The 22860-nt window shown below is 49.5% G+C and overlaps 3 protein-coding genes across 10 annotated transcripts; 2 read left to right on the top strand and 1 right to left on the bottom strand.

The window, feature by feature from the left end:
- The first annotated feature begins 1966 nt into the window (after nucleotides 1-1966).
- On the top strand, nucleotides 1967-11488 carry VPS11 (VPS11 core subunit of CORVET and HOPS complexes). 5 transcript variants are annotated; one of them, XM_074927630.1, is made up of 16 exons: nucleotides 1967-2161; nucleotides 2526-2674; nucleotides 2854-2989; nucleotides 4029-4192; nucleotides 4295-4542; nucleotides 4951-5152; nucleotides 5447-5583; nucleotides 6607-6805; nucleotides 7200-7343; nucleotides 7810-7998; nucleotides 8310-8471; nucleotides 8946-9085; nucleotides 9388-9590; nucleotides 10111-10282; nucleotides 10387-10609; nucleotides 11225-11488. In XM_074927630.1, exons 1-16 carry the CDS (start codon nucleotides 2008-2010, stop codon nucleotides 11387-11389), a joined length of 2787 nt encoding a protein of 928 aa, XP_074783731.1. In that variant the 5' UTR covers nucleotides 1967-2007; the 3' UTR covers nucleotides 11390-11488. The 5 variants fall into 5 exon arrangements, with proteins under 5 accessions (XP_074783731.1, XP_074783728.1, XP_074783730.1 ...); XM_074927627.1 differs by having other exon boundaries at nucleotides 5432-5583; XM_074927629.1 differs by having other exon boundaries at nucleotides 5432-5583; nucleotides 6595-6805.
- On the top strand, nucleotides 11472-21418 carry HMBS (hydroxymethylbilane synthase). Of its 3 annotated transcripts, none has more exons than XM_074927635.1 (14): nucleotides 11472-11639; nucleotides 11757-11810; nucleotides 13460-13532; nucleotides 14211-14260; nucleotides 14360-14415; nucleotides 15480-15557; nucleotides 15859-15936; nucleotides 17123-17198; nucleotides 17907-18020; nucleotides 18537-18575; nucleotides 19698-19817; nucleotides 20057-20110; nucleotides 20680-20766; nucleotides 20964-21418. In XM_074927635.1, exons 1-14 carry the CDS (start codon nucleotides 11616-11618, stop codon nucleotides 21135-21137), a joined length of 1077 nt encoding a protein of 358 aa, XP_074783736.1. In that variant the 5' UTR covers nucleotides 11472-11615; the 3' UTR covers nucleotides 21138-21418. The 3 variants fall into 3 exon arrangements, with proteins under 3 accessions (XP_074783736.1, XP_074783738.1, XP_074783739.1); XM_074927638.1 differs by lacking the exons at nucleotides 11472-11639; nucleotides 11757-11810 and adding exons at nucleotides 11829-12771; nucleotides 12900-13007; XM_074927637.1 differs by lacking the exon at nucleotides 11757-11810.
- Nucleotides 20117-22858, bottom strand: H2AX (H2A.X variant histone). 2 transcript variants are annotated; one of them, XM_074927640.1, is made up of 2 exons: nucleotides 22288-22858; nucleotides 20117-20270 (listed from the first exon to the last, which is right to left on the bottom strand). In XM_074927640.1, exons 1-2 carry the CDS (start codon nucleotides 22647-22649, stop codon nucleotides 20222-20224), a joined length of 411 nt encoding a protein of 136 aa, XP_074783741.1. In that variant the 5' UTR covers nucleotides 22650-22858; the 3' UTR covers nucleotides 20117-20221. The 2 variants fall into 2 exon arrangements, with proteins under 2 accessions (XP_074783741.1, XP_074783740.1); XM_074927639.1 differs by lacking the exon at nucleotides 20117-20270 and having other exon boundaries at nucleotides 22143-22850.
- Between the last annotated feature and the right edge of the window lie 2 nt (nucleotides 22859-22860).

The raw sequence follows: 22860 nt of genomic DNA, 5'->3' as shown, positions 1-22860 counted from the left end.
TAAGTCCTAGGGTGGGGAGAAAGGGTTATTCTATTGAAAGCTCTCCTTGAACCTTAAGCTGGCAGTGCTGCGAAGGCACTGGAATAGTTTGTAAGTTATGACAGAACAGGGCAAGACGTTCCTGTAACGAACTTGCTGGCTGCTGTCTGAAAACCTGACAGGTAATTGACAGAAACAGCAGTACTTGCTTATGCAGAGTTTGTGTTTCAGCAGATCCTGGAGTGCTTCAATCTGTTGGCTTCTTTAGCTGGAGCCAGCCTGATGCACAGTAGTTGCACTCAGGCAGCCTGCAGGGTTATGTAGGTGTATGTCTGACTCCAGACATTTTTCTCTACTGGTTAGTGAAGAAAAAAGGATGAAGACTGGAAAGAGTAATCGTGAGAGACTAACTTTTGCCAGCTTTTAAAAAATCGTGTGGGGTACTTGTTTCAGGTGACTATGCTGTCACGTGCTCTCAGTTGAAAGACCCCAAAACATAGAGGTGAGGCCCTGAAATCTGGCCAGATGAAAGTAATGATAAGTACTTCTAGTGTGGTTTAGAAGGGTAAACTGATAGCTCTGCCACATTAGGAGCTCACGTGTCACTGTTCCTAGTATGGGGGCCATGAAAAAAAGCCAGTGCTACTGGAGGGTGGGGATGTACCAGCATCACCGGGAAGGCTGCAGCTGGCCCTGGCTGTGGCATGGTGTGGAGGACAGCATAGCAGATAGGGCCAGAAATGGAGACAGAAAACAGGGCTTGATGGTGTGTAGCAAGGACTGGTGCTGCTAGCCTGGGAACCTCCGTCCTTCCTGCTGCAGTCCGCTCCTGGGATGGGCCTGGGGCTGTGCAGGACCCCCGTGTGTCAGCCCTGCCTGGCGCTGCTGCCAGACAGCAAGGGGCAGTTCCTGCAGCAGGACTGCTTGTGGGCTGGTGGGAGCGGGGCCGATGCTTCCCCAGGACCAGGGGAAGATTGCATGAAGATTGCATGCTGTGTTGTGTTCCCGAGCCCTGTTCGTAGCATTCCCTCATCTTGCTTTGCTTGTGTGTGCAGTTTTGCTTCACCTCTTACACCATCTTTATTTTGATCTACAGGTTTTTCAGCTTTCGCTCTTCCAAATCTCTCCCCTTTCCTGCTGTGGGGTAGTGTGGGCTTAGCTGCAGGCTGGAGCAATCTCCCCTCCAGGCACCCGATGGAGGCAGAGCCTGCAGCCAATGCTGCTTCAGGCTCCTTGGACATTACAGCACAGGGTTTTGACACATGCCTCCCCTCCCTTCCCTTCTCCCCCATCCTCTGCTGAACTTGTAAAGGTGACAACAGGCATGTGAACTCACTCAGATCCTGCTCTTGGGCCACAGGGTCTTGGTAAAGCCAGGCAGCTGTGACACCAAGCTGGCATAAAAGCACATCCTCCTGCAGATGACTTCTTGATGTGGGGGAGAAGCAGGGGCTGTAGGATATAGTGGGTCAGAGCCGAGAGAGTCTGAGTGGCGCTGGCTATACGAAGCTCTGACCTGCTGCAGGCATGAGCCTATGCTGCCCAACCTCTCCCAGGGTTAAGCTCCCGAGCCCCGGGTAGCCTCATTCCTGCCCCAAGACCCGTTCAGGGTGCTGTTTCCCGGAGGTACTAAAGAGCTGCTGGCCGAAGGCACACGCGAGCAATGGCTGTTTCAGCAGCAGAAAAACGAATGCGAGTGGAAGTTGGGGACCTTGTCACCAGTCACTACTTGGGGCAGGTACAGACGGGTGGCGGGTGCAGGAAGCAGGACGACGCTAGCAGATGCGCCCCCGACCACGGCCCGCTGTGACCAGGCCGGAGCGGCAGACTCCGTCAGACCCGCCCGGCAGGCCGCGCTGCCCAGGGCCCAGCGGCGGCACCGGCGACGAACCCCGACGAGCAGCCCAACACCCCCCTGCGCATGCGCAGTGCGGAGCACAGAGCGCGCCGCGACGTGCCCTGCCTCGTGACCAGAGGGGCGGGGAAGCGCATCACGTGAGAGGCGCGGGGGCGCGGCGCGGCGGCAGCATGGCGGCGTACCTGCAGTGGCGCCGCTTCGTCTTTTTTGACAGGGAGACGGTGAAGGAGCCGCCGGGGCCGGATGGAGGCGGTGGGAAGCCCTTTGCGCTGCCCCCGGGCATCGCGGTCTGCGACTCGGGCCGGGGAAGCCTCGTGTTCGGGGATATCCTGCACGGCGGCGGCCGCCGGCGCTGCCTGCGGGCTGCGGCGGGCCGGGCCGGTCTGGGCCGCGTCGCAGGCGGGTCCCTGGCTCCGTCTAGGGCGGGCGCGGCACCCGCGCGGGCTTACGGGTACTTGAGGCTTGGGGGTGCGGCAGGCTCCAGCACTGGGCTGTCCTTTGCCTGGTCAGAAGAAACGCCGGTGTGTATTTTGGTGCTCTCGGGTTGCTGTGCAGAGGTGTGTTTGCTGTAGCCCTACCAGAGGTTAGCAAGAAGCAAACATTGAGATTTTTTTGATTCTGGTATGATTGGAGGTGTGGTGTTAGCTTGGGTTTTTTTTCCTCTCTGTGTGCCTTAACTGTGATCTACATATGGAAGGTCAGATTTGGTTTTTGCCTCGCTCCCTTCAGCTCAGCAGTTTCCAGGCTTACAAGCTAAGGGTCACGCATCTGTACCAGCTGAAGCAGCACAGTATCTTGGTTTCTGTTGGTGAGGATGAAGAGGGTATTAATCCTTTGGTAAGTCAAATGGTAAAGAGAGGAAGATGCATTTGTATTATGGGTCTCTCTGTAGATTGCTGCCATTTCCTTGGTTACCTTAAGTAGCTTGCTCGTTCTGGGCACTGTTACGTTTGATGCCCGCTCTTGGTCTCCTAATACCACGCGTTTTGCTTATGACAGATCCTTGTTGTTTGTAGGTTAAAGTCTGGAACCTGGAGAAACGAGATGGTGGCAATCCTCTTTGCACACGAATTTTTCCAGCAATACCAGGTAACAAGCCCACAGTTGTATCCTGCCTAACTGTCCATGAGAATCTTAATTTCATGGCTATCGGTAAGTAGACCTGAACTGTAATAGCTTAACAAAAATATTATGGCTGTTGCTCAGATATTAGGAAAATAAATCGATAGCACAAAAATCAGCATAGAACATCCTGACAGTTTTTGTTCCTGTGGAGTTTTTATGTTATTCTCACAGAGAGACTGCATACTGCGCACTGTCTGGGAGCCTCAGAGGATAAATACATAAATTTAGCCTCAGTTATTACAGTAATAACTTTGATACTTAAGAGATGCACATATCTTTAGTTGATGTCATCTTTTCCCACCAGCCAATAGCATTGCACTGTTACTGAACTTTGTACTAAATTTAGCTTTTGTTGTAGTACAAGAAAAAAACATAGATTTGTGTGACACCTAACGATATGGAGAGATTTTTTTCAAGCACTGCATAGAAACCGTTTTTAAAAGAAAAAAGCTGATGTCCCTTTTTGGATTTAAGCATTCCTGTGTAATATTTCTTGCTTAACTTATGGCAAAGAGCGCTCATGTTGTGGGGTTACAAGTGCATTCAACCTGCAGTGAAATCAAAAAGCTTTCCATGTGTGTTTTGTGACTTTCTGCCCTGGAACAACCTGCAGGACTGGGGCTGTTAGCAGTCTGTGAAAACTGGACATTTTACTTACTCTTAGGAAACCTGCCGCTAGTCTTTTTACTGCATGTAGTATGCTTTGAATAAGCAAGTGAATTAAAATAATAGTTAGAGTTGGTGGATGAGAAAGCTATTTGTAAAACAAAGTGCAGACTTGCTCAAGCAAAAATAACCTGCAACTGCAGTTTGTGTGTGGAAAGCAAGTTGAACCTTGCTGAACAGTGACATCTTGTGTGCAGTTGGGTGACAGCCCTGAGCGGAACAGAAGCAGTTGGGGTGGTTGGGCACGTACTCGCTTGACATGAGAAGCTGTGGCAATCTTGTTTACTTAACACCTTGCAGGTGAGCGAGGTGTTGTGCTGACTGGAGTTGCCCTAACCTACGCTGGATAGTATTCCAGGTGTGCCATGTATGTAACAGTTTAGTCTGTCCCATTCACCAGGTTTTGCAGATGGGAGTGTTGTACTTACCAAAGGAGACATCACTCGAGACCGGCATAGTAAGACCCAGATCCTACATGAGGGCAGTTACCCGGTTACTGGCCTCGCTTTCCGACAGTCTGGCAAAACAACACATCTGTTTGTGGTGACCACGGAGAATATCCAGGTGGGAAGTTAGTATTGAAAAAAAGAGACTCTGACTTGCGAATTGCATTGGCTTCAGAGTCTAGTTTGGAGCAAACCCCAGAACCTTGTGTTTCCTTTGTAGTCTTACATGCTTTCCGTGAAGGACTATCCTCACCTGGAGCTGGACACTCATGGTTGTGGCTTGCGCTGTTCGTCCCTCAGCGACCCCTCCCAGGATCTGCAGTTCATTGTGGCAGGAAATGAATGCGTGTACCTTTATCAACCGGATGAACGCGGCCCTTGCTTTGCCTTTGAGGGACAAAAGCTGATTGTTCACTGGTATCGGGGGTACCTCATCATTGTCTCCAAGGACCGAAAGACTTCTCCAAAGTAGGGCTCCTTGGAACAGATGAGTTCTTTCCACTCGTCCAGTTTCCTGCTTGCTTTCTTTTTCCTTTTCCCTGTGAACCTTTGCTCTTGGGGGCTAATTGCAACTTTGTCAGAGGTGGCATAAGGTTCATCTGGACCCATATATCGAATAACTCCCGTTGTGAGAGTGGCATGGTTAAGCATGCTGAATGAGTGGGATTTTTTTTCTGGTCCTATGAAAGTTTCATTCTAACACGTAGATGGAAGTTGTGTATAAATATGTGGTGTTTTGCCTCTGGGTTTGAGATTTGCTTCATTGCCCAATTGAACCCCATTTGTCTTGCTCTCTGGGCATCCCTAGTTTGCATAGGTATCCAGAATTCCAAGTTACGCTCTCCTTGTTTTCTAAAGCTTTCTTCTGTTCTCCAGGTCAGAGTTTGCTGGGAATGAGGCACAGAATTCAGACAAACAAGTCCTGAATATCTATGACTTGTGCAACAAATTCATTGCATACAGCTCAATCTTTGACGATATAGTGGATGTCTTAGCAGAGTGGGGTTCTCTGTATGTACTGACCAGAGATGGGAAGATTCATGTACTGCAGGAGAAGGATACACAAACCAAACTCGAGGCACGTAAATCTGATCTGCTATTAGTCTCTGCCTTATGTCTGTAAGATTGTACTGGCTCTGCAGTTAGAAAAGTTGAGCCGTTTGGGTAAGCGAGTTATGTAGCAGGTGACCTGATAGCTTTTCAGCATAAACTGGTATAAGGCATTTGGTATTTAAAAGCCCAAGTGCATGTATATGTCCAGCACCAAGAAGAAGAAACAACTTGTTTTCCAGGCGCATCTGAACTTGTTTTGCACAGCTGTGTTTTCCTCATGCTACTATTATCATGTATTTAACAGATGCTATTCAGAAAGAACTTATTTGAAATGGCCATTAACCTGGCCAAGAGCCACCACTTGGACAGTGATGGTTTGTCAGAGATCTTCCGGCAGTATGGCGATCATCTGTATAACAAGGGGAACCACGACGGAGCCATCCAGCAATACATCCGGTAAGCGGGGCTCCTCCCTCACGGCGTAGTATGGGTAGGAGCTACAGAGGCCTTGACTTCTGTTTTGGCCTAGGAACAAAACCAGGCCAAAAAAAGCATGACATGAGGTGAAAATTCTACCAGTAGAGAAACATGTCAGTGAGATTAAACATCTCTGAAAAAATTGCTTGAAAATCACTCTGTACGCTTTAGGATGAAGTGCTTTTTGATTGTATTTTAATGTGAGTAATGAAGGTACACTGGGATGGAGTGGGGCCTGATGATGTCATTATAAATAAGGGATCGCTCTAGGTAAGATGGATGATGTGATTTGACTGTGTATGGCAGTCTTCCTGGAAAATGCTCCAACAGCTTAATGTCAGTTTTAAAACATCTTAGGTTTTTTAAAACTTGGAGCAGCTAGTTTTGGGGCTTACTGCAAACTTCATGTTTGGTCTCTTTAAAATGCCACAAAGCATGTTACATTCATGTAGAACTGAAACTGGAGTCCTGACGCTTAGCGAGAGTCGGCATGTACTTTATTATTAACTTGCCATGTCTGGAGCATCAACTTCTAAGTGTCAGCATAACTGTGGCTAATCTGCTCCGTGCGGGCACGAGCGTTTAAAACTGACTTTGAGTTACGCGACTGAAATGAAGGAAAAACGTAGCTTTTGTTCCCCTTTTTGGGGCTTCCCAGTTGGCTGTGGTCAGAGCAGAGTCCATCTTCTCGCTGCCTCCTTTAAAGAAGGATTAGCTGCTTTGGTGCTGTCATCGTCATCCTGATCACAGCCTCTGTAGAGGGTGGGTTGTTTTGCTGCATGTGTGGATGGCTGGCTAGTGTGGATGCACGTGTGGATGACACGTACGCTGGACGTGTGGATGACATGTGACTAGTTGTGGCTTCTGATGCGTAGCGAAGTGCTCCTGAGTGGGTCAGTGCCTGCTGAAGGTAAGGCTTCTGTGTGCTCTGCTGTTAATGTCTCCGTTTATTTTTACTTCCTGGGTATACCGTCCTTTGTAATGTGACTCCTCCTGCCATAGAACTATAGGGAAGCTGGAACCGTCTTACGTTATTCGGAAATTCCTGGATGCTCAGCGTATCCACAACCTCACTGCTTATCTGCAGACGCTTCACCTGCAGTCCCTGGCCAATGCAGACCATACTACGCTTCTTCTGAATTGCTACACCAAACTCAAAGACAGCTCCAAACTGGAGGAGTTCATTAAGGTATCAGTGAAGGTGAAATCATGCAAAGGTGTTGTGTCCTCATAATAACTACAAAGGGGTAGCGGTGACATTGGAAATTGGCTCCTGTGTGGCTGTTTAGGGAGAGAAGAATGGATTTGACCCTCAGTACCCCGCCTTTGCTCTTTTATTTCCAAGCTCTTGGTTACATTCTCAGTTTGGCTGGCTTGCCATCTGAGTCTGGAGCATGCTGGCTTTTGCCAGCGTGCCCGGCAAGCTAATGAGAGGCTGTTAGACTACCTCCTTTCTACACGTGTGATCTTTCCGTTGCATGAGAGGGGTACTAAGTTGTTCCTGCTCTGGCTTTCCTCCTCTTACATAAATGATCGCTCCTTGTGGAGTGTGGGAGCATTGCTGAGGGATCATCTTTCTGCTTTTGTTCTTGTAGACGAGCGAGAGTGAGGTCCGCTTTGATGTGGAAACGGCAATCAAGGTGCTTCGTCAAGCAGGTTACTACTCCCACGCTGTGTACCTGGCAGAGAAGCATGCCCATCATGAGTGGTACCTCAAAATCCAGCTAGAGGACATCAAGGTGAGGAGAGGCTCACATGTTCTTTTTTGGGAAGAATACCCCTTTTCTGGCCTCCTCTTTGGTGAGAATACCATTTTGCTCCCCTTTTTCCTGTGGCTAGTGTGCTGACAGGGCTGCTGAGGTGGCGGTAACGACGGCCGTTCGCCTGTTCACTGTCCACTGTGCCTTGTGCAGATGGACAGGTGGAGATTGGAGGGTCTTGTCTGTTTCAGATGTGGCTTTTTACAGTGCTGTTTAGGAGGAGGGAGGGTCAGTGAGAGGTCAATCTAAAGCCTGCGCTCCTTCCCCTGGGCCGCAGCCAGGCTTCCTCCCTGAGGAGGAAAACAAGCGAGAATAGTGAACTTGGTGATAATTCGGAGCAAAGGGTGTTTGTGGCATATTTGCAGCACATCTTCAGTGTTTTCTGTCTGCACCGTGGAGAGCAGAGGCTGACGTCACGTGATTATTTTGCTGGCTGCCTCTACAGAACTACCAAGAGGCTTTGCGCTACATCGGAAAACTGCCTTTTGATCAGGCAGAGAGTAACATGAAGCGGTATGGTAAAATCCTGATGCACCATGTCCCTAACGAGACCACAGAATTGCTGAAGATCCTTTGCACTGATTACCGGCCATCGGGGGACAGTGAAGGCCCTGGGACGCTGGAAGGAAAAAAGGTACAGTGTACGTTGATTGAGAGTTGTTGCTCTTGAGTAGCAGCTTTGCAGCAAGTGCTCCAGCACGCCTTGTGGCGCAGGCCTAATGGTTTAGGTATAACGAGAAGCCTGGTCTGGTACTGGTAGTCCCAGAGATGAGAGGCCACTTAAAGCTATCGCTCAGAACTGGTTCCTGCTGTAATGAGCATCCCGTACTGTGCTGTATCCATCGTGACGCGGACTCTGGGAACGAGCGCTCCGCATGGCAAGGAGGAAGCTCCGGTCTGGCTGCGACTGATCCGGGGGCTTGACTTTTCCTGGCTGTGTTACAGGCTAATTTGGAGGAGTTCATTCCAGTCTTTGCAAACAACTCCCGAGAACTGAAGGCTTTTCTGGAGCACATGACCGAGGTGCAGGCTGACTCTCCACAGGGCGTCTATGACACTTTACTGGAACTTCGACTCCAGAACTGGGCACATGAACAAGATGAGCAGGTTTGAGCTCCTCCAGCTTTGTGTTTTGAGAGGGAGATTTGGTGTCTTTGAACCCTATTTGCATTCCTGCTAACCCGTAACCTCTCTAGAGGAGCATTGGTAGCATGAGGCGATACATATGCTGTGCTGGACAACTGGCACAGAAATGGGAAAGCAGCCTCCTAGCTGAGAGAATACTCCTTTCAGTGAGGCTGAGCTTGCTTTCTGTGAATCTCATTTACTAACAGATTCCAGACAACGCAACCTCTGTGGGCAGATGTTTCTCCCACAAAAGTAGCTCTACTTGCTTGCCTAGATCTCTGAGGTTGCTGGCTGTTTGGGTGAAAGAAACCACATCCTGTTTGCTTAAAAGGGATAGAGTGCAAATGGCAAAACTGTCCTTCTCTTTGAAAGAGGTGCCAATTGTTGTCAGGTCTCAGTGCAAAATGTTCTCTACGTGTGTTGCTCTCTCCAACCTCTCCCTCTTCTCTCTAGATCAAGGAGAAGCTGCACAATGAAGCCCTCACCCTCTTGAAGAGCGGAAGGTTCAAAACCGTCTTTGATAAGGCCTTGGTCTTATGTCAGATGCACAATTTCAAGGATGGTGTCCTCTACCTCTATGAGCAGGGCAAACTGTGAGTGTTGCTCTTGTCCATAGAGTCCTGTCCCTGCCTGCAGTGCAGGGATTTCTGAGCCATAAATGTCCCTGGCTTATGATGGTAATGACCTTTTTAGTGTCTCAAGGTGGATAGACCCTTGTTGGGCGAAAATATCTTGTTGTTAGAGCAGGGCATTTATGTAGAAAGTGAGCGACAGACCTGTCTTGGCTTCTGGGTGAACGTCTGGGGATCACGTGGCTGGGTGAAAACCTGGGGTCCCTATAACGACTCAGAGGAGAGATGTATCGTGGCAGCTGATGAGTCTCTTTCTCCCATAGTTTCCAACAGATCATGCACTACCACATGCAGAATGAGCAGTACAAGAAGGTGATCGAGGTGTGTGAGTTGTATGGAGACCAAGAGGCTTGTCTCTGGGAACAGGCTCTTGGCTACTTTGCACGGAAGGAGGAAGACTGCAAAGAGTATATTGCTGCAGTGCTGAAGCACATTGAGAACAAGAACCTTATGCCTCCGCTGCTTGGTAATAATGGTAACATGTGGCACCCAAAAAAAACACCAAACCAAAGCCCAAGCTAGTTTATAGCACTCTCTGTAGATTAGTAATTTGAGAGAGACGTCAGCAAAGTTTGAGCCCACAATTTGAAGTAATAACCTGCCTTATAAGGAAAAGCCATGCCAGTCACAGCTCCAGAATTAGGAAGAAAGATCTGCGGTATCAGTCCTAGAGATGTCTGTATGAGATTTCTCTTCTGTCTGTGTGGGGAGGTGAAGGGCTTGGTGGAGATGTTGAAATGTAATCCAGTCTACTGGATCCTTGCTTTGCCCCTTTTGGTCTGAGCTATCCAAACATGCTCCCAGTCATCCATTTTTGGAAGAGGTCAAACTGAAATCAAACCTGAAATGAGCTCTCTGATTCGGTGAGAATGCCAACTGCCTCTGCCTGTAAGAGGCCTTTTACAGGAAGGTGGTCTGTCCAGGTAGGACTAGTGTAGCTGCAGTTTATTGCCTCGTGTTTACACTGACATCTGTGTTGCTCTCAGTTGTGCAGACACTGGCTCATAACTCCACTGCCACACTGTCTGTGATTAAGGATTATCTTGTCAACAAGCTGCAGAAGCAAAGCTGCCAGATAGAGCAGGATGAGCAGAGAATTCAAAAATACCGAGAAGAAACTACAAGGATCCGCCAGGAGATCGAAGAGCTAAAGGCGAGGTGCGGGACTGTGTGCTGTCTTGCCTTATGTAGAATAGAACTGCTGTTTTCTTTCATTAAGGAAAAATGTACTTTGTCTTTCTCACTCTTCTGCCTCCTCTCAGTCCCAAGATCTTTCAAAAGACCAAGTGTAGCATTTGCACCAGTGCCCTGGAGCTGCCTTCGGTCCACTTCCTGTGCGGTCATTCTTTCCACCAGCATTGCTTTGAAAGCTACTCCGAGAGCGACTCGGAATGTCCTACTTGCATGCCCGAGAATCGCAAAGTGATGGACATGATCCGAGCCCAGGAGCAGAAGAGAGATCTGCACGACCAGTTTCAGCATCAGGTAGGGTAACACTGCCTGTCTTACCAAGTCTAAATCAGTACGGCTTAGATTTCTTTACAGATTCTCAGAGGCTGGTAGCAAAGGGTAAGGGTGAAAGTATTTTGTAAACAAGGTTGTGTTGACTGTGAATAATGAGGCGTTAAAGCCCTAGGGTGACTGTGTGAAGTGTAGGGCATAAAGAGTCCTCTCCAAAAGAGTCCTCTTCAAGGACAAAAGAGAAACTCTTCTCACGTGACCCCAGAATAGATTGAGGCCTGTTGGTCAACAGAACAAAATCGAGAACAGAAATAAAGCTGCGGTGAATCGGGATGGGACAGCGCAGTTGGGGTACACCAAGTGTGTTGCATTCGCATTGTGCTTCCCAAGGAGGAAGTGGTGAGGTTGAGGAGGGCGTAGGAGCTGGAACGTGTTAACGCACGAGGAAACTATGAGGCAGCCCTTTTGTGTGCTCGTTACCTTACCACGGCACGGCGCAAAGGTAGCATTGGAACGAGGTGGCAGAAACCCTTAGCAGAGCAAGCTCCTCCTGTGGCCCTTGCCTTGGAGGACTGGGGGGGGAAGGGGGCCCTGAAGCACTGGAGCCCAGTGCTGATGCTGCTGCTCTGTCTCCGGCAGCTCAAGTGTTCCAACGATGGCTTCTCCGTGGTGGCTGACTACTTCGGTCGCGGCGTTTTCAATAAACTCACCCTCATCACGGACCTGCCTCCGGGCAAGGCGGCAACGACGATCGAGGCGGGCCTGCAGCGGGAGCTGCTCATCCAGGCCAAGCGCAGCACCTGAGCCCGCACCCTGGCGCGGTGCGGGCCGCCCCCCCTCCCTGTCTCCGCGGTCTCCCCTGCTCTGTCCCTCGCCCCCAATAAACCAGACTAGCGGGCCGTCCGCCCAGTGTCGGGGCGGGGCGGCGCCGGTACCGGCGGGCGCCGGTCACGTGGGCGACCGGACGTGACGTAGGCGGCGGGGCGGTGCCGTGGGGCAGTGCGGGGATCGCTGGGCTCCAGGCGGTGTCATGGCCGAGCCGGACGCGGCAGCCGTGAGTCGGGGGCTCGCGGGGGCTGGGCACCGGGACGGGGCTGGGGCGGGGGAGGCTGGCGGGCAGCTGCGGGGCCGGCGGAGCAGCGGGCGGGCGCTGACCCGGTTGTTGCCGCAGGGCGAGAACGGCGTGGGCGGCAGAGCGGTCCGCGTGGGCACCCGCCGGAGCCAGGTAGGCAGCGCCGGGGCCGGGGCGAGCTCCCGTCCCCAGCACCTGCGGCGGGGCGGGGAGCCGGCGGGGACGCCGCGCGGCGCTGCCTGGGAGTCGGGGCGTTCGTCCCGCCGGGCCCGGCGGTTCCGCGTCCCGGGAGCCACGTTCGAGTCACGAAGGGAGTCGGCGAGCGCCGAAGCGGGGGAGGGAGTCTGGCGCCACAATTGCTGCTGGCTCTCCTCCTTCCAGGCGGCAGAGAAGGGCTGAGCTCCCTGGGGAGAGCCCCCTGCGAGGGTGCGTTCGCGCGTTCTGGCTCCTTTCTCGGGGCTCTTAGAAGGAGTTTGGAAAACACTTTCTTTGGAGTCGCTCGGCTCGGAAAGGGGCTGCCTTTGCGCGGGAGCGGAAGGTGGGGGCGCGAGCGCCCTCCGGTACAACCGGCATCTTGGTGCCGACCTTTTACCTTGCAAGGCTTGTGCAGCTCTTGTAGGAAGGCGGGAGAAAACCCCACGACCCATCCAAAAAGCCCCAGCGAGTAACGGCTTCAGCCCCCACAAAGGACAGGCAAGGAACGTCTCTAGAGATACAGTGGGTATCTCTTGCCAGCTGCTTGCAGCAGGGAGGAGCAGACTCGCAAAGGGAGATAGATAACGTCCTTCAGCCTTTGTTCGGAGATAATCTTGTTCATTCTGGCAGCAGGCTCTGGGAAGGGTTCTGTACTTTTAAGAAGGCATTTCTCTTAGCGTCAGGGTAAGGGACCTAGCCGTGCATGCATCCTACCTCTTTTTCTAACCTGAGGCTCTTGTGACGCTTTACCAGGGGAAGCAGCTACTTATACTTGTTTTACATGTAGGGAAACTGCAGTCCTGAGAATAAAGTTCATTGCCCCAGGCTACACAGCTCATCAGTGGGAGAAAAGCTGAAACTCACCCGCTGATGCTTGAGTCTACTGCTGCTTGTGTGTGTGGAATCATTTTCTGCTCGTGTAATTCTGTTTTTATTTTACTTGCTTCTGCTGTTCTTACTTAGTGTTCTTCCTGCACTTTACTGCTTTAAGATCTGTTGCCTGCTATGTGTGCAGATCTGAGCTGTTACTTTTTTTTTTTCCTGTAGAAGCTCTAAATAAGAGCTCTTTGCTTACCTTTCTGCCTACCTGCCGATGAGCAGGTATCTTTCAGCAGTCATGTTCCACAGAGGTGAAACTGAGTGGCTCAAAGTTAGGTAGGTAAATGCTGTCTATGAATAAAGGTGCTGAGGTGGTTTAGAGAAATGGAATTTCTTACTGGGGGACAGCTAATGATCTTAATAACAAAGCTGGAAGCGGAGTGTGTGAATCCTGACGTGTGTAGACTTCTGCTCTAGTTGCTCTTCTAACTCTGTAAATTCTTTGCTTTGCCCTGTCAGTGCTTGGATCACAATGGTACGAGACAGGGGGAGATGTTGTTCTGCCACTTGATAAAATAAGTTCTTCAGTGAAATGTTGTGGTTATGATATGAGTTCACATGGTTCAAGGAGCTGGTACAGATGAGAGATTTTACTTGGGGATACTTATTTCTAATGAGTTTTATTTAGAGAATGTACTGGTCACACATGCCCAACTGTTGAAGAAACTCTAGCTACTGTATGGACGACATGCTCTTTGTTTAGGGCTTTGCTTTCTACTTCGTTGCAGCTGGCCCGGATTCAGACTGACAGCATAGTCGAGATGCTCCGTGAGCTATACCCTGATCTCTGCTTTGAGATCGGTAAGTTCTTTGGCTGCTGCCCTGGGGTGGATGGCAGCAGGAGCCGGCTGCTTATCTCTGTGTGCAAGAGGTGTGTGTAGCATGCTGTCATGAGGAGGAGGGTTTGACCCTGCTTATCTAAGACTGCCATCTGAAATCAGTCAGGTTGTGTGGCTGAGTAACTGCTGCTGGTTTCTTTTAGGGGACAAAGGTGGATTTCATAAGCTCTTGATGGTTGAAACCCTTGAGTGGGTTGTTTGGATGGTGTTATGTTGCTCCATACCAGAGCCTAATATTGCTCTGGCTGCACCCCACTGTGCACTAGGGACCTTTTCCTGTATGGGGCTTGAGGCGTTCAGCAGGAATAATGGGAGCCCAGCCTTGCACTGAAGAGAACTGCTGAGTACCTGTTTATTGGCACTCCAGAGACAGACTGTGGCCATTTCCATCTGCTCAGCTCTTCCAAAAACTTGCCCTGTTTTCCCTCACTCCATTTTTGAGAATGAGGGAGGTCTCAATTTCACTTGTGTCTCTAGAGTCCCTTCTAGAGACAAGTGAGCTGCTCTTACAGCCATCCTGTGTTCACACAGTAGCGTGTGACACCGTACTGCTCGTTACATGTCATGTAGATGATTCTAGTCTAGGCCTAGGTGCTCTGAGCAAGCCTTACGTTTACATGTGCTCTCTCTCTCTGAGCAGTTGCCATGTCAACGACTGGAGACAAGATCTTGGACACAGCACTTTCCAAGGTAAAGGATCTTGTCTTCCTCTACACGAGAAGTAACTGTATTTGATGATATATTTGCAGATGTTTCTTGTGTGATTCGTGTTCCTCCATTTATGTGTAGATCGGGGAGAAGAGCCTCTTCACCAAAGAGCTGGAAAATGCACTTGAAAGAAATGAGTAAGAGCTCATTGCTTCTCTTCCTTCTTTGGCATTTGTGGTGCTCTTTGGACATCTTCGGCTTGCTGCATATGTGATCTAGTTTCCTTCTGTTCTGGTACCTCTCTGACTAAGAAAGAAAACCTTTGATAAATCGTTGTCTTTTTTTTTTTTCCTCTACCCTGGGCTTAGGCCACGTATTTTGAAGTGGAGCGCTTATGTCACTTGTTCTGTCCCAGTTAGGCGTTTTTTCTCCCGTGATTTTTGTGTTATGTGCACATCAGAGAGGATGTAATTTAAACTAATTCCTGCTTACAAGTATGTTCTTTTAAAAATACTTTGCTTGGTGGTGTTAACGTATTGCACAACGTATTTAGTGTTAGCATGTTAACATTTCGTAGTGTATTTGCATGCTAAATATGCAGGAGAATTGGACATGGGCAACTTGTGCTGCTTTCTGGGTAACTTCTTTCTACAGAAAAAATTGGTTCAGTCTCCTGCTGGAACAGTGGGAGATTAATACTTTTTTATTTTGGTATTTTTTCCTTCTTCAATATTCTGAGGAAGGTTTCAGTGGTGCTTATGCCTTAGTTAAAGTGGGTTTAAAACCAAAGATATTCTTCTGCATTTCTGACATGTAGGCACGTGATACTGCATTTCCAAGTAAAGTTGGTGAAGAAATACTGGAGACTCAGGCATTTCCAGTGGTGTTCATTTGCCTTGTAAGAAACAGATAGCTTTTACTTTGGTTAGCTATTACTTTCAGTTTGAAGCATAATGGCTGCTTACTGGTAGGATGAGTGTCTCTGTGTTAACATCTCCGGTGTCTCATTCAACCTGATCATTGTTAGGTGTCTTGCGTTGCTGCTGGGAGGAAGGCATTGTCTTAATTTTACAGGTGGGAAAAGAGACCAAGAAAGGGGAAGTGGCTTTTCTGCAGTAACACTAGAATTTCATTGTAATTCTAGCTATAAAATCTGGAAATTCCTCCCTCTTCTCCAAATTAATTCTCAGGGTGGATTCACGCTTCTTTGAGCCTCTGAGCTCAGCCACCTGTTCATTGACTACTGTCTTTTCGTTTTCAGAGTTGACCTTGTGGTTCACTCCTTGAAGGACCTGCCAACTTCTCTTCCTCCTGGCTTTACCATTGGCGCCGTCTGCAAGTAAGTGTGAACGTGGGGCTCGATTCTCTGAGGGACTTGCATTTTACAGAGGTGGTAGTGCTACGAAAGCAAAGGCAGCTCAGGTCCTTTGAGGTGTTCAAAGCTGAACTGCCCTCTGATGAATCTCTGGAACAGTGCAAACACTAGAGCTGTCCTAGTGCTCCATAGCCAGCAGGTTTGCTGGAAATTCTTGTATTGCAATGATGATGGGTATTTTGGAGCCAGAGGCGGTTTCTCTGGGGACCGATAGCAGGACTGATAAATGATGTGTCAGCCATTCTGTGCTTGCATTATTTTGCAGAAGGGAGAATCCACTTGATGCTGTTGTCTTTCATCCCAAAAACTGTGGGAAAACTCTGAGCCTCCTTCCTGAAAAGAGGTGAGTGGGGAGAAGAAGGGGAAGACAGGTGTAAAAGTGGAAGGGAGGAGTTGGTACATACTTCCCGGTGGCAAGTCAGTGAGCTCCTTGCTTTATTCTGTAGCAGTTTTATGCTGCCTTTGCATAGATGCTATGCCGAAGCCGCTTGCTGAAAAGAGCCATGCTGTCTTGTGGGAGTGCCATGCACCAAGTGAGGCTGGATCTCTCAAGCCACCCTTGAGTTGCGATGTTTACTCAAGTTAAACCCTTCCTTGTCACCGTCTCCAGGGTGAATTCCTGCTCCTCTGTATTGTGCTTACTGCAGGGGAACGCATAGGATGCGGACAGCGTGTCCGGCACAGTATTTTAGCTTGCGTTGGCCTGAACTGTGCTCCTGTTCTCACCCAGCCAGTTTCATTTTTTTCACTGTTTCTTTGGCATCGCTTGCTTATGGTTTTGCTGAGAGTGTGAGCAGTTTCTCTGTTTTGAATTACCTGTCTTTTCATAGAGGCTGTTGGAGTCTTTTGTCTGAGTCTGCTGAGTGAAATGACTCAGATTAAGGTAACTGTTAGAAAGACTTTATTTTGGGTCTATGTTAAACTAAAAGAAACAAAGTAGCTGTAACACAAACATAGACTTGTGGTTCTATGCATCTGGATAGGGGGAAAATAACGTCTGGTTGAGGTTCCAGGGTACCAAGAAAAGTCAATGGGATACATTTCTAGAAGGGAATTGCTTACTGCCTAGACTGGCCGTTTTCTGTGGTTTCCAGTTAATGCACTATTTCCAAAGGCTCTCCTCCCACTGCCTTTCTATCACTGAAGTGCCTCCATTTTAGTTACTTCAGTTGTCTGGTTATGTCTGGTTCAGTTTGGGGCAGCCCAGTCTTTTTTCTGTGACAAGTGGCGTGGTCTTTAAATGAGGCTTCATCAGTCCTTGATGGTGGCTAGGGGCTGTCCCCCAGAAGCATCTCCTGTAAATGGATTTCTTGGGAGCAGCTTGCCTGCATCTAGCTTCAGACAGGCTTTATGCTAAACCTCAAAAAGTGGTTTTCTTTCTTGTAATGAGATATAAATCACTGGCAGGTTCTTGGATCTTCATTGCATAATAAAAATGAAGTCATCACTTGTTTCTTGTTCTGACGTGTCTCTGGCTGGAGGTAAGCATAGGAGTATTCTGGATTTCATTGATTTTCTTTTCCCCACAGCGTGATTGGAACCAGCTCGCTTCGGAGAGCAGCCCAGCTCAAAAAGAAGTTCCCTCAGTTAGAATTCAGGGATATTGTATCCTTTCCTGGCAAAACGTGAGAGCTGGCTAAAGCTGCAAACAGGAAAATACAACTTAATGGCAGCTCTAGGTTCAAGGCTGATTTATACCACCTGACCTATAAGAACAAACTGCTTCCTCAAAGGCTGCCCACCACCAGCCTGTTCTGAGGGGGGTGTATAGCATACCATGCCTGTTCTGTCTTCTACTTCCTCGTGAGGCTGTGAAGAAGGGGCCGGCCTTAATCTAGCTGAGATTCAGGATGTAGATGAATTTTGTGTTTAGGAATGTTCATCAAACTGCTTGATGAGTGCTTGCTGTGTGTTTGTTGCAGCGGCGTGGCCAAATGCTGACGGGTTCCCAAAACCCTAGATTGATTTGGGCCACTGAAATAGTGATAAACAGTACTGTTCCTCCAGCCCTAGTAACCTAGTTCTTTGCTGTGCAAAAGGAGTTGGTGTTGGGTGTTCGTAATGTACTTAAATGACATGCATGTCTTTTGAGAGACTGTTCTTGAGTTAATATTCCATAATGCTTGGCAAAATTCTATTTCAAGGAACAGTTGTCCATATTTAATACTTCTTTCAGGGTGGTACTCTGATTCTCATTTGGAGGCTCATTTGGCTGTTGGACGTTGTGCATTCTGTAAACGTGCTTAGGTGAATGTTAAGTGGTCACAGGACTGTTTGCCTGCTGTTTCTATACTTGCTTAATGACTGCTACAGAGAGGGAATTTAAATACCCGCTTGAAGAAGCTAGATGAGAAGGAAGACTTCAGTGCCATCATCCTGGCTGCTGCCGGGCTGAAGAGGATGGGCTGGGAGAACCGCATTGGCCAGGTGAGGAGCCGCAAAGCAGAAAGTACCATTCTGTGCTGCACTGTCGACAGCTTGTCTGTCAGACCTCATCCTGTCAAAGATGAGCAGGTAGTCTGCTGAGTCTCTTGCCGTATTAGCATGTGATTTGATGCGCTTCAGGGAAGATGCTTTTTTGGGGGGTTGGTTGTTTTTGTTCATAGGGAAATTTCTACTGTTCAGCTTTCTGTGGTGTAGCAACAGCAGGTTGTAATCCAATTGTCTCTCAGCACTTCACAATACTTGTGTCTAGTGATGCAGCGGTGTGCGTGACTGAGATTTTTCTGATCAGCTAATTCTCAAAGTGTCAAGGTCCAGGTGAAGGAAAGAGCATTATCTCACTTGAGGGATGGAAACACTGAGGCACGGGCAGGGGGAGGTGATATTTCTTTGGTCTGGCACAAAATCGATTGATGTTAGACACGAGCATAGAATTTGGCTCTTGCTTCCTATATTCCGAACGGTGTAACTTGAGTTAACTCTGACTGTACTTCCTTCCAGCTCCTAAGCCCTGAAGATTGTCTGTATGCCGTTGGACAGGTATGTTACAGCTTTCGTATCTTCAGCTGTACCGGTTATTGAAAGCCAGCAGCAGTACAATCTGTCGAGGGTGGTTAATTGTGCCAGGTACGTCTTGTGTGTCAGTTGCTAAAGAACTACTACATCAATCTCTTCTGTTGGCCGTTATGCTGTTTTAGGCTCAGCTTGTGGGAAGAATGGTAGTCAGCTCTGTTACCTGGCAGTGTGGGGGCTGATTGCCATCAGCAATGGAAAAACAGTAAATGGTAAAGGTAGTGTGTGGCACAACTACACTGGGGCAACGTAGATATGAGGCAGGCTCTGGCAGGGCCAGTGCTGCGCTGTACTGGGATAGTTGTGCGGAGCCACAGCAGGATCTTTGCCCAGTGACGCTCCCTCCCTCCTTTCTTACGCACGGTGTCGGTGTCGTAACTCCCCTAGGGTGGAGCTGAAGCGCCCACCTTGGAGCATGTTCATAGCGTGCTCACTTCTAGGCAGGCAAACCATTCCAGCCAGTGTAGGTTGTATGGCTGAGTTTATGCAGCGTTGCACAGTGCGTGTCAAATGTGCTAAACCTGATCTGCCTGTGCGTTAGTGAGTGCGAGTGACACATCTGCAAATTCAGCCTGAAATAGTGATTTTGATTGTGTGTTTGTCAGGTACTGTGAAGTTTGGTTACCCATCGCCCCCCTTCTTTTTCCCAGTCTTGTTTCCAGTTTGAGAAAGAACTGTTTTGTCACTGTTACTCATTCAGCACTCAATCTTTGTCTTGAGAAAAGCTTGGAAGGCTTGGATTTATCCAGGCTTCTCGTTATGAGGGGACGTTGGGGTGGGTATTTGTATATATGTGCAGTCATGACTGAGCTAGATTCTAGAATGGTTTGAGGTGACAACGTGATCTTGGAACGCTTGGCTGAAGTTCTGATCTTCCCTTTACAGCAGCTGCTATAGGATGTCTTTGCAACCAGTCAATTGTTTTGTAATACATTTCTGTAGCCTTCTAAATGTCGCTCTCTTAGTGTGAAAGGCATCCAAGCCTCCCAGTTCTGTTTCGTAACCAATGCTGAGTGCAAACGTGTATGAAGTTGAGGAATTGTGGTCATGATGATGATACTGTGTTTCTTTTTCTTCTTCTTCCTGTAGGGTGCCTTAGCGGTGGAAGTTCGTGCCAAAGACCAAGAGATACTGAATATGGTATCTGCTCTGCACGATGTAGACACCGTGTTATGCTGCATTGCTGAGAGAGCCTTTATGAAAAGTTTGGTAGGTGTGCCATCCTTGCTCTTCTGTCTGCAGCAGTAAATACTGCTCTGATAGTTGACCAGATGCTGTAGTATGGGAAATCTGTTACGCTTTCCTAAAATTGTGAAGTAGAGATTACTTCTGAATTGAGAAGGGCCTGACGAGCAATAGGTGGGGTTGCTTGCAGCCTAAACTTTTCAGAGGCTTCTGCTCTGAATGTGTCGGGTAGGAGTCTTGGTGTTGGCTGCTTTCTGTTTTAGGAGGGTGGATGTAGCGTCCCTGTCGCTGTCAACACGATGCTGAAAGATGGCCAGGTGAGGAGTACTTTGTGTTTATCTGGGATTATTTCTGAAAACTTACTCCTGTGTGTGCGTGTTCCTTAATCCTTCCTGGAAGGTAACTCCAGCAGATACCTTTATAGCCAATTAGGGCAGATAGGGTCCTGACTTGAGCCTTCCAGGTTTGTGACTTGAAACCGGGGTACAAGAATGGGTCTGGCTACTGAAACTCAGTCTTACATAGAAATGCTCTTATGATAAGTACCAGTGTGTCCCCTTCTTTAAAGGTAGCCTTGCCCTGAGGTCTGGAAGTGTCACATCTGACCCCAGGAAATTGGTGTTTTTACATGATGGAGTGTAATTAAGAAGGTGGGAAGTTAGAAAAAAAGTTCAGCTTTCTCCTTGGGAAGCTGCATCTTCCCTAAGAGGAATTTTTTTTTCTCATAGTTGTATTGTACTGCTATTCTTGCTGATCCCACTGCATTCCAAAAGCGTTCCCCTCCAGACCCAGCTTTGTATGTTGTGTGTTTTTTTAAAAAAGGGGGTAGTTAGTTTTCTGTTTATTTGTTAATGCAATATTAATCCCTTCTGTTTGTCTTTCCAAGTTGTATTTGACGGGAGCAGTTTACAGTCTGGATGGATCCGATAGCCTGAAGGAGACTATGCAGACCAGTGTCAATTATCCTCAAAGGGTAGGTGAACAACTGTGGCTTCAAAATCCAAACCTGAGTCTGAATTACAAAACTGGGCCTTTTGAATTAGAAACTGTAACAGCGAACTGTTCCCGAGGCTCCTCAGACCACAGATTTTACCCTGTTTCACAGGTGGCTGAAACTGTCCAGCACCTGCTCCTTCCTGCTGCCTCATGCTGAGGTGTTTATATTTGCAGAATGAAGATGGACCAAATGACGACGTGCAGCACGTTGGCATCACAGCCAAGAATGTCCCCGGTCAGGCCCAGGAAGCTGCGGAGAACCTTGGTGTTGAACTAGCTAGTTTACTTCTGAGTAAGGGAGCTAAGCATATCCTTAGTGTGGCAAGGCAGCTCAACGACGCCCGCTAAACCTGTGGTGTGGTCAGCATGATTGCTACAAGTCTAGTGAGTCTTTGGAGCTACACTGTTGTCCTCCTTTGGAGGAAGGTTTATTTAAATGTTCACACTGGTCTTTGATGTTTGGGCACAAAAACTTGAAATACTAAGTTAACTAATTTAAGTCGCATATGCCGTTGAGGGTTTGCATCCCTCTGCATTTCTTTAAATTGCAAAAGTGTTTCTATTAAGTTCTTTGAACAATTCTTGTACTTAGGAAGGTTAAAAAAAATAAACAATCTGTAAGGGCTCTATTTCATTTAGGAACAAGGCACTCATTACAGATTAGAAGCACAGACTCGGCTGTGATGGTGCTGAAGTGCTGTACTGTGCTGATAGTACTAAAGTACTTTCAGTAGTCATCACTATTGTTCACTCAGCAGCATGCTGAAGACTGTTATTTAGGTTCCTAATAGTAAAGTGGCACAGGTGCAGTGTTTGTCATAGGTCACAGTTAAGAAATTAATTCTGCAGTTATTGGATGCGAATTTGTCACTGGGACAGTACTAAATGAGGAAGGAAGCAGATGGCCACTCTCGTTTCCCGTGCGCTCCCGGGACAGTCCTTCATCTATGCTAACCTGCTGCTGGGTAGCCCAGGTGTGGGCTACCGAGCCTTTCAGTGTAACTGCCAGCCCCCTCCTCTCACGGGGCTCCTTGCGCCCAGTACCGTGTTGCATCCTCTCCACGGGACTCCTGCATCACCCTGCTTCGTAGAAACACCGAAACGGCACCGTCCCGGGGTCCCGTTGACAGGAAGCATCGTTTATTCTCTATGCAACGTTCCCTGACAGCAGTGGGCGGCGAATACAGTCGATGAGATGCAGCCCGGTGTCCGTGTCGGTCCTTGCGGCGCCGCCCCTCCGCCCGGCCCCTCCCGCCGCCGCCCGCGCTCCCGGGCCCGCAGCGCCGCCCAGCGGCCGAGGCCCGGCGCGGGACAGAGACGCGGCCCCTCCCCGCCACCCCCCCCCTCCCCGCGGATCGCAGCTCTCCCGGTGAGCGATGGGGGTGGCCCTGAAAAGGGCCTTTGTGTGGCGCGGGGGGGCGGCCGCCCGCCCTAGTACTCCTGCGACAGCTGCCCGCCGCCCTTCTTGCCGGCCTTGGTGGGGCCCGCGCCGCCGCCCGTCTTCTTGGGCAGCAGCACGGCCTGGATGTTGGGCAGGACGCCTCCCTGCGCGATGGTGACGCCGCCCAGCAGCTTGTTGAGCTCCTCGTCGTTGCGCACCGCCAGCTGCAGGTGCCGCGGGATGATCCGCGTCTTCTTGTTGTCGCGCGCCGCGTTGCCCGCCAGCTCCAGGATCTCGGCCGTCAGGTACTCCAGCACGGCCGCCAGGTACACGGGCGCGCCGGCCCCCACCCGCTCCGCGTAGTGCCCGCGCCGCAGCAGCCGGTGAACGCGCCCGACCGGGAACTGCAGCCCAGCCCGGGACGAGCGAGACTTGGCCTTGGCCCGGGCCTTACCGCCGCTCTTGCCACGGCCAGACATGGCGCCCCACTACGCTGCCAGCCTCCCGCCGGCGCTCTGCGGCGAAGTGAGGCGGGAGGCCTCGCACGCAGCCTCTTTATAACCTTCCGCCAAGTAGGGCCCGGCCCATTGGACGGCGCCAGCGCGCCTCGCTATTGGTGCGCCTGGCGGAAGAAGCCCCCGACTGACTGGTCGCCTGCGCCGCGGTACTTGCGCTTGCCCCGAATCTATT

Source organism: Athene noctua, chromosome 26, assembly GCF_965140245.1.
Source record: "Athene noctua chromosome 26, bAthNoc1.hap1.1, whole genome shotgun sequence".
NCBI classification, from domain to species: Eukaryota; Metazoa; Chordata; class Aves; order Strigiformes; family Strigidae; genus Athene; species Athene noctua.
This window is presented reverse-complemented; position numbering and strand designations above follow the sequence as displayed.